At 51.1% G+C, this 8,854-nt stretch overlaps 1 protein-coding gene across 1 annotated transcript in view; it reads right to left on the bottom strand.

The window, feature by feature from the left end:
* Flt4 (fms related receptor tyrosine kinase 4) overlaps positions 1-4,882 on the bottom strand; it is a 42,259-nt gene extending 37,377 nt beyond the window's left edge. The window contains exon 1 of the mRNA XM_050158520.1: positions 4,718-4,882. Within this exon, the coding sequence (XP_050014477.1) occupies positions 4,718-4,775 (58 nt within the window). The 5' untranslated portion in view covers positions 4,776-4,882. The remainder of the gene's footprint in view (positions 1-4,717) is intronic.
* Between the last annotated feature and the right edge of the window lie 3,972 nt (positions 4,883-8,854).

The raw sequence follows: 8,854 nt of genomic DNA, 5'->3' as shown, positions 1-8,854 counted from the left end.
GAGAGAGAGAGAGAGAGAGAGAGAGAGAGAGAGAGAGAGAGAGAGAGAGAGAGAGAATGTATGTGTGTGTTTGGGCACACTCATGTATACTTGGCATGTGGCTTAAAATACAGATGAACCACCACTTGGGAGAAGCTATGAAAGTTTTGAAGCTGGTACTCCAGCCTCTTTCTAAGCCCGAGCTGGAAGCTTGGAATCTTTATTCGTGGGCACACAGAGAATGGGAGTGAGCCCATTCCCCCTGGTGGACCCCTGCAGTGGAACTAACTTCCTCCAGGAGCCTGAGTGGAGCAGGAGAGGGTCATTATTGAGTTAGGGATGCAATGGGTGTAGTCTGGGTGCCTGAGGGCTTAGGTGGGTGCAAGCTGCGTGCCTGTGAGACTAAGTAGGCACAAGCTGGGACCTGTGGGACTAGGTGGGTGAAGGCTGGTTGCCTGTTAGGTCAGGGTGCCCTTGGAATCCAGAAGGAAAGATCTGGTCCACTAGCAGGAGCTGGTGCTTACGTTTGGGGGCTTCTGGGAGATTCAGATCTGTGTTTCAGAGATGTCCCTTGGGGAAGCACCATGGCAAACATCTGGAAGGTGCTGGAACTCAAGAGTCCGGGATGAGGTTGGGAGTACAGGCTGCCTCTATATTCTGTGGGGTGCAGAAGAAGACTGAGGGGACTCTAGCACCTGCTGAGCTCTGGGCACTGGGTGGCTATGGTGTTGCCAGCTGTGCCAGTCAGTTGCCCTGGACACCCTGGGGCCAGGTCTTTGCTTAGTGGCTGGCAAGACAAGTCACTTTATCACACAATCCAGCTGGCTCAGAGGTGGCCCCTCAGCACTGCTAAATCGGGGCCACCAGCTCCTGCCTCAGGAAGAGGGAAATGCAGGCAGGATGTCCTCTCTTGTGGCCGACAAGTCCTTTCCCATGAACCCCTGCTGACCTTGCCGGCCACGTGGCAGGGGGCTCCCCCACTTGCCACCAGGACCTGAGCCTGCCCAGGCCTGACCATTAGGGACAGGGTGGCAGCTGAGCTGAGGAGCAAGGGCAGAGGGTGTGATCGCTACTGGCACCACCCTGCAGGGCAGGGCAGGAGCCCTGAGCCTCTGAGCTGCCTCCAGCATAGTGCCTGCACCTTCCTGCTCCCAGACGTGTCCCCGCAGTGTGACCGGAAAACTGAGATCCCAGAGGAAGCCAGTGTCTGAAAAGGACCAAAACTCAGCAATCCCTGGCTCTGGCGGGGACATGCCGGCTGCTTCTCTATCAGAGATGTCCCGATGGAGTGCAGGGTTGTTTTTGGACACATCTCTCCAGAAGCTTCCCAGAAGCTGTGGGGGTGCAAGTCAGACGTGGTGGAGAGACACCTGACCGGTAGAGGAAAACACCCAACTGCTAGACACAGAGGACTTTCTTTCTTTCTTCCCTAGTGTTGCACTCCGGTTCTCCCAACTTTCCTTCCTTATCTGACCTGGCATCTTCCAGAAAGTCATCTGGATGCCTCCATCTGGAGACCATGTTTCTCCAGGCCTCTTCCTCCTCAGACGGATGACCTTACTATCCACCTGTTTGCTCAAGCCAGCATCCTGGAGCATCACCTCCCCTCTTCCCACTTACTAATGTCCCATTTACTGGTAGGCTCTGGCTCACCTGGACAGTCCCCTGTGGCTGCTGGCTCCTGCCATCTCTTCTGCCACTTCCTGTCTAGCCATCCCAAGCTCTGGCTAGCCTCAGCTTACGTTCGCTTGTCTTCAACTGGGCATTCCTATCTCTGGGCCTCATTTGAGAGGCTCCTCACTCTGCTCAGAATTCCCTTTCTGGGTATTCTGCAGATCCCTCCTAGAAGCCCCTAGATAAGTCATGCTCAACATGGGGGTCACGACCCCTTAGGGGTCCAATGACTCTTTCACAGGGTGGCCGAACCATCTGCATATCAGATATTTACATTACGATTCAAAACAGTAGCAACATTACCATTATGAAGTAGCAACGAAAATAATTTTATGGTTGGGGGGTCACTACAATATGAGGAACTGTATGAAAAGGCCATAGCATTAGGAAGGTTGAGCACCACTGCCCTAGATGGACGTGACCTTGCTTTCTTGTGCAGCCCACAAACGACAAATGGGTCTCTCTGAGCACTTTTAGCCCCACGCTGTGGATACCTAGTGCCACATAAGAGTTCCTACCAGTCTGGCACTTGGAAAGCCCCTGCAGGATGGGGTCATGCCCCTGTCCTTCCTGTCATGCTGAGCAGGTGATGTATGTCTGTGGCTGTATAGAGCTACAGTCTTCTTCCCTGAGACTCTGGGGAGTCTGTCAGACTGTCCACAATGCCATCCCAGACCTGGCTCTCATGAGGGATCAGGGTCCTTTTTGCTACACTGGTTTTGAGAGACACTTGTATCTCAGTCTGCAGAGCTCTGAGCTAGGCCCAGAAGGCCACCGACACTTGCAGACCTCACTGTCCTGGACCTGGGCCACACCTAAGATCAGGGATATCAGAGATGGGAGGCCATGTTTGATACAGGCCATGGAAACAAAGAGCATCCTTAGGTGAAGCCAGAACAGATGCCCAGAAGTCTCCTGGTTCCTAGCTAGCTTCAGTCTAGGCTTAGTCCTGAGATGATGTTTCTTGAAGCTGCCACTTGCTCTTTCTACAGGGACGCTGCTGGGATTCGACTTAAGGGACTGGATCAGGACACTGAGCATCCAAGTCCAGCCCAAGTCCAAGAAGCCCCTCTGTGTCTACCTGTTTGCCCACAAAGCATGAAGAAACATTAGTGCCCGGTGGGGAAAGGAGGTCTCAGGCTACAGCTTGAGGACTTTAAGGCACAGCCAAGACAAAAGCACAAGTCTCTTGCCTTCGAGAACTTCATTTTAGGGTTCTCAGGCTTCACAAGGGTCTCCCAGTCTGGCTTGCCTGTTCTTAGGGGATTTTTCTTTCTATTCTGACTTGTATACCCTGCTCTCTGCACTTGGGGGTTCATGTTCCTGCAGTAGCATCCTCCACCAGGCTGGGAGCTCCTGGATCCTCTCCGATCCAGCAGAGGGTGGAACTATGTACAGGGCTGAGGGAAGCTTGATCTCTGTTTCCACTGGCAGCCCCCTCCCTACACTCCCATCCATTCTAGGACATCCTATTGAACCATCTCCTTCCCTTCACAGCCCACGTGGTCAGTCCCACCTCCCCAGTTCCTACTGGCCTCAACTGGTCCTCACATCCTTACAAAGTACCTGTCTGTCAAGACACCCCTCTCCTTTCAGGCCTCTTACCCCAGGATTCCAGCAGCGGGAAGGGAAGAATTTGCACAGCTTACATTCCTGCCGACCTAACCTCCTAGAGCCTCAGATACCTTACTTGGCTAAATGTGGGAGGTTTCCCGGGCACAGGGAAGTCTCATTCCTCACCCATGTTGCCCAGCCAGAGCCCCATTTACCTCTCCCACACACTCAGTCACTTCACAAACACATCCCGAACAGAGGTGAAAAGCCTGGTTCAGGGTTGGGTGCAGGGGAGCAAGAAACAGCCAAAGGGCCAGCGGTCCTGCATCGTCTATATACTGGCTCACCCACATCCCCTTCGGCTTGCCTCTCCGACGGGATAGAGTGGGAGCTGAGAGCACCAAAACTGGCTTTGGTTAGTTCCCATCCTGCCCCATGCCTGAGAACCTTGGGAGGTTACACGTTTTCCCCACATATAAGAGATCTCACACTCTGTGGGTGTAACGATGAGATATGCAAAGTCAATTTCTATAGTATACAAACATACAGGTTTCTCTCTCCAAGGCCTCGCAGCACTCCTCTATCAAGCATCAGGAGCTCTGTGATGATCCAGCCACCCTGGATTTCCAGGGACAGAGAGAGGATCCTGGGCGGATGCCCCCTCATCTCATGCCTTATCCTCAGCGCTTCCTTCCTGGCCCCTCCTCGCAACCACTCTGCCACTCTTCAGCACCACAGAGCCAAGCTCTCAGCGCAAACTTGAACCTGTCCAAGTCTCCCACTTTGCAGCCTCTGCTTCTTGGTTCAAGTCTCCTTTCCTTTCTGACCCGGAGATCCCCTCAAAACCCAGGAGCCCAGGCCTTTCACGGCGACTTGGATCGGTCCAGAGTTGCGGACTCAAGAATTAGCCTTGCACCTCGGATCACCTGGGATAGCGCTAGTGTTGGGTGCTGGGAGTTGGGTGCGGGGGTAGGGTGTCCCGAGTCCTCAATCTCAGCCCGGAGAAGGTAGACGCCCGTCGGGAGCGCCCTCTGGGGGACCTCGGGGGACCAACCTCCAGAGCAGACGCAAGGCGTCGGGAAGTGCGCACCCAAGTGCGGGGTCGGGCGGGGATCGATGGGGAAATGATTCACGCTAGAGGATCGGGACCCAGAGGCGGTGCGCCCGGGACTCCCTGGGGAGCGAGTAAGGACCCGAAGGAGCCAGGCTAAGAATGCAGTTCACTCCGAACCGTAGATCTAAGACTGGGATTTGGTCACAGCCCCGCCACCCTGTCGGTGACCCGGCTGCAGTCCCGGCCCGTTCTTTCCTGCTCCCCGCGGTCCTGGATCCCTGCCCCAGGATTCCTCCTGGCTCTTCGGGCTCCAGCGAGCGTCCACACACCCAGGCTCCCAAGCTGTCCGTCCCTCCTCCCGCCCCGTCGGTGCGGTCTCACCACTGGCCCCAGGAGCGCGGCGGGCCCCGGGCGATTAAACGAGGCCGGGGCTTGGGTTGAGGCCGGGGAGCTCACCGTGGAGGAGTCCGAGGCAGAGCCACAGGCGCAGGCTCAGCGCGGCGCCCGGCTGCATCTCCGGCCCCTGGGCGCGGGTGGGACCTGCGCGGCCGCAGCTCTGGGCTGGGAGTGAGAGCGCGCGCCGAGGCGCCGACGGGGCGCGGACCGGGCAGCGATCCGGGGGCGGGGCTGAGGCGGCCCGGGGCGGGGCTCGGGGGGGAGGAGGGTCACGGTAGCCTCAGCCCGCCCCTCGCCCCTTTCTGTCCCTTCCAGTCCATCCCGGCAGAATCCAGGGCCCTGGTAAAGAGAGAGCCCGCTTTTGCGCAGCCTGAGCCAAGATAGTTCCAAAGTAGCCGCCACCAAGCTCCCCTTCGAGGGACCCTGCGGGCGGGCGAAGCGCGCAGGTGACTGTACTGTTCTCAGTGCGCGTTGTGGTGCCGGGCAGTGAACAAAACAGGGCAGTGGTGTTTTCCTGCATTTTCTTTCCATCAGTGGGCAAAGTGGCAACGAATATAAGGTGAAAACAGCTGTATGTTAAGTTTTAGCGAGAACCCCTGCAGAAGTCTCTCACTCTTTCTATAGCGTGAATGGAGCCCGGCACCTTAGGGTAACTGCCTCCCCACGCCCTCGGACCCTGGAGGACTGACTTTCGCTTTAGCTTCCCCACCAAATGCTTTTGCTCTGAGCTCATTCATAAGTCTTTTTTATCAGGTGACACCTCACTTTCTGTTTTGGCAAACGCTCTCGCACAGACTTCCTTTCTCTTTGTGGCTCTTTTGCTAGAATTTTCCTATTTCAAAATAAATCCGAATGACAATGACGATCCCAACTTCTCCTGTTTTTATTTAATCTGTTCACATTGTTCCCACGCTCCCCACCTCCCAGTCTCTGCCATCCTTGCCAAAAATCAAGGCCAGACTGATGATGATGACCGTTATAAAATCTCCCACTCTCAAGCACGAGCAATTGTTTTCTGCTGGATAGGAATGAAATTGCTACGCATATAAGTCTTCAACGTGGGGAGACAGCACTGACGAGTTTTTCATTTTATTTAGCTTGTACTGGAATTCCATTATGGTATTAATTGGCTTTTCCCTAACTGCCCATGAGGCTGAACATACTTTTAAAAACTGGTCATTTGGATTTCAAATCTTTTGCTCTAGCTCCTGTAGTTTTCCTTATCGATCTGTAGGGAGTTTTTTTTTTTTTTTAATAAATTTGGTGTGTCCTTGGTCAGTTGTGTTTGCTGCGGCAGTGTAAGGTGTGAGGTAGCTACTCTTTTTTTTTTTTTTTTTTTGATTTTGGAGACAGGGTTTCTTCATGTAGCCTTGGCTGGCCTGGAATTAGCTTTGTAGACCAGGTTAGCCTTATACTCAGAGATCCACCTGTTTCTGTTTCCTGAGTGGTGGGATGAAAGCAAGGCATATGTCACCACACCCAGCTTCTAAATGGCACTTTTATCTCATTCCTGTTTGGAGAAGCCAGGAGCCTTCAAAAGACGTTTTTGTGACTCTTGATTGGGTTGTCAGCAATCTGAAGGTACTGGTTGGGGAGGCTTCAGGGGTCGGCTGGCAGTTCAGCTGAACCTGTTAGCTGGTACACTCACCCATGGCCTTTCCTGTATGACAGTCTTGTACAGAGCAGTGGCTTCTCCAAAGAGAGTTGTGAAGCGGTTCTGAGGGAACAGAGCCTGAGCAAAGGGCATTCTCTCTACCTCTTGACAGGGCAAAGCAAGAAGTGTGGGTTGGGAGAGACTGTGGACGCCATCTCTGGAAAACACACTTGGCCACTGAGGTCACAAATGCCCTTCTCCCATTCAACGTCTTAGTTTCACTCTTTCTGAGATAGAATCTCGCTCTGCTGCCTAGGCTGCCCTCAAACTCTTGGGCTCGAACAGTCCTTCTGTCTCAACCTCCTGATGCACGCCACGGCTCCAGCTCACCCTCTTATAGTGTCTTAGGACTGTGGAGACAACGGTGGTATTAGTTTAACGGAGCATTCTTGCACGTTGAATCACTTTCCTTTGGGCTGGTGTAATTTTTTTTCCATTCAAAGAAGTATTTTTCTGTCTCGATATCACAAAGAAATTTACTGCCTTTGTTAATGACAACGATGTCATTGTTTTCTTTTACATGTAGACCCCAGGTGCAGGTAGTGGCTGTTAAGTCGAGAAGGGTCAAGCTTAACTTCTTTTTCTCTATAACCATTTGGGAAGAGATAATTTTTTTTTCTGCATTACTTTCTATTTCTTCCTTGGCTGAAAACAGAGCGTCTGTGTGTAATGGACTGTTTCTGGGCTTTGTCTCACTGTCCAGCGTTGTACTGATCAACCGTGGTTGAACCTTTGCTTCACATCTGGAAATATAAGCCCTCCTAACTTATTCTTCAAAAGTGACAACAATTCTCTCCAAGTTACATCTCTGTTCACATTTCAGACTCATTTCTGTCAGTTTCCAGACACTTTTGATATCCTGGGATGCTGATTTAAATAATTAGTCTACTACCAATCTGGGAAAGCCGACTTCCTTTCAACCCACAGGCATCGAATATTGCTCCATTTTAAGGCTTATCTGTCAGTCACCTTTTATAGTTTTGTGTGTCAAGCTCTTGAATACGGTTAGACTTACCCCCAGATAGTTAATATTCTTGTGCATTTGCACAGGTAAACGCACGTGGACATTTCGTCTTCTCATTATTTGCTGCTTTTATATGAAAATGTTTGCTGTTTTTAAAAGTGGTTTGTTTCCAGGCTAGTGATATATTAGAGCTCATTGAATATTTAGACACAAAAATATAATTGATCAGAAATATGATTTGTAAATGTTACCTGTACTTTTTCTTGCCATTCTCTTAAGAGTTTCTGTTGTTGCGGGGAGCTGGGAGGGATGGCCCAGTGGTTAACAGCACCTGCTATTCTGGCAGAAGACTTGGACTCAATTCCCAGGATCCATATTCAACTCCCAACCACCTGTAACTCCAGCTCCAGGAGATTTGCTTTGTCTTCTGGCCTCCATGGTACTGCATACATGTGATGCATGTATATGCATGCATACATATAACCTAATCACCCATACACATAAAATGCAGATATGTAAATCTCAAACTTTTTGAACTTTTATTTTTATTTTATGTATGTGAGTGTTTTGCCTCCATGTATGCCTGTGTACCACCTGCGTGCAGTGCCAGAGAAGGCCAAGGGTTAGATCCCCTGGGACTGGAGTTCCAGATGGCTGTGAGCTGTCATGTGGGTTCTGCTTAGTTGAATCTAGAAGAGCAACCTGTGCTCTTATCCACTGATCCAGCTCTCCAGTCCCAAAGATAAATAAATTAAAAAAAATAGTGTATTTGGGAAAGCAGAAGTTTTTGGCTTTGATGAAGTTCAGTTCACCGATTTGTTATGTTAGAGATCATAATTTCACATAGGTTTCATCTCCTTGATCCAGGTAGTGACCGTAGACAGAAAGTTGAGATATTTATAGGTCTTACTTTATTTGCTACCCAACAGCGTCTGCTCAGTTCTTTCATCCACTTTCTATTGGTTTGTCATTCTGTCTTGAATCTGTAAATGTTCCTCACTCAGCCATACGTTGTTGAAATAAGAGCGGCGGGGCTGCGTCCCCAGCACCCCAGCCACCTTGCTAGCTTATGCCCGAAATAACAACACACAAACTGTATTCATTTAAAGACTGCTTGGCCCGTTTCTATCTAGCCTCTTCTAGGCTAATTCTCACATATTAATTTAGCCCATTTCTAATAATGTGTGTAAGCACCCCAAGGTGCGCTTACCGGGAAGATTCTAGCCTACGTCCATCCTGGGTCTGAGCTTCATTGTGTCTGCCTCAGAGCACAGAGCTATTGCGTCTAACCTGGAGAGCTGAGCATGGCGTCTCTGCTCCAGAGAGCAGAGCTGTCGAGTCTATCCGGGAGAGCTGAGCATGGTGTCTCTGCTCCAGAGAGCAGAGCTATTGGGTCTGAGCTCACTTCCTCTTCCTCCCAGAATTCTATTCTGTTTACTCCTCCCACCTATGCTTTAACCTATCAGGGCCAGCCAAGCAGTTTCTTTATTGCTCAACCAATGAAATCAACAGATTGATATGACACTCCCACATCAATACGTCACTTAATGACGGGGGGGGGGGGGGAGTGTTCCAAGCA

The sequence above is a fragment of the Alexandromys fortis genome, unplaced genomic scaffold (genome assembly GCF_014885135.2).
Source record: "Alexandromys fortis isolate MF-2015 unplaced genomic scaffold, M_Fortis_MF-2015_v1.1 scaffold_99, whole genome shotgun sequence".
NCBI classification, from domain to species: Eukaryota; Metazoa; Chordata; class Mammalia; order Rodentia; family Cricetidae; genus Alexandromys; species Alexandromys fortis.
This window is presented reverse-complemented; position numbering and strand designations above follow the sequence as displayed.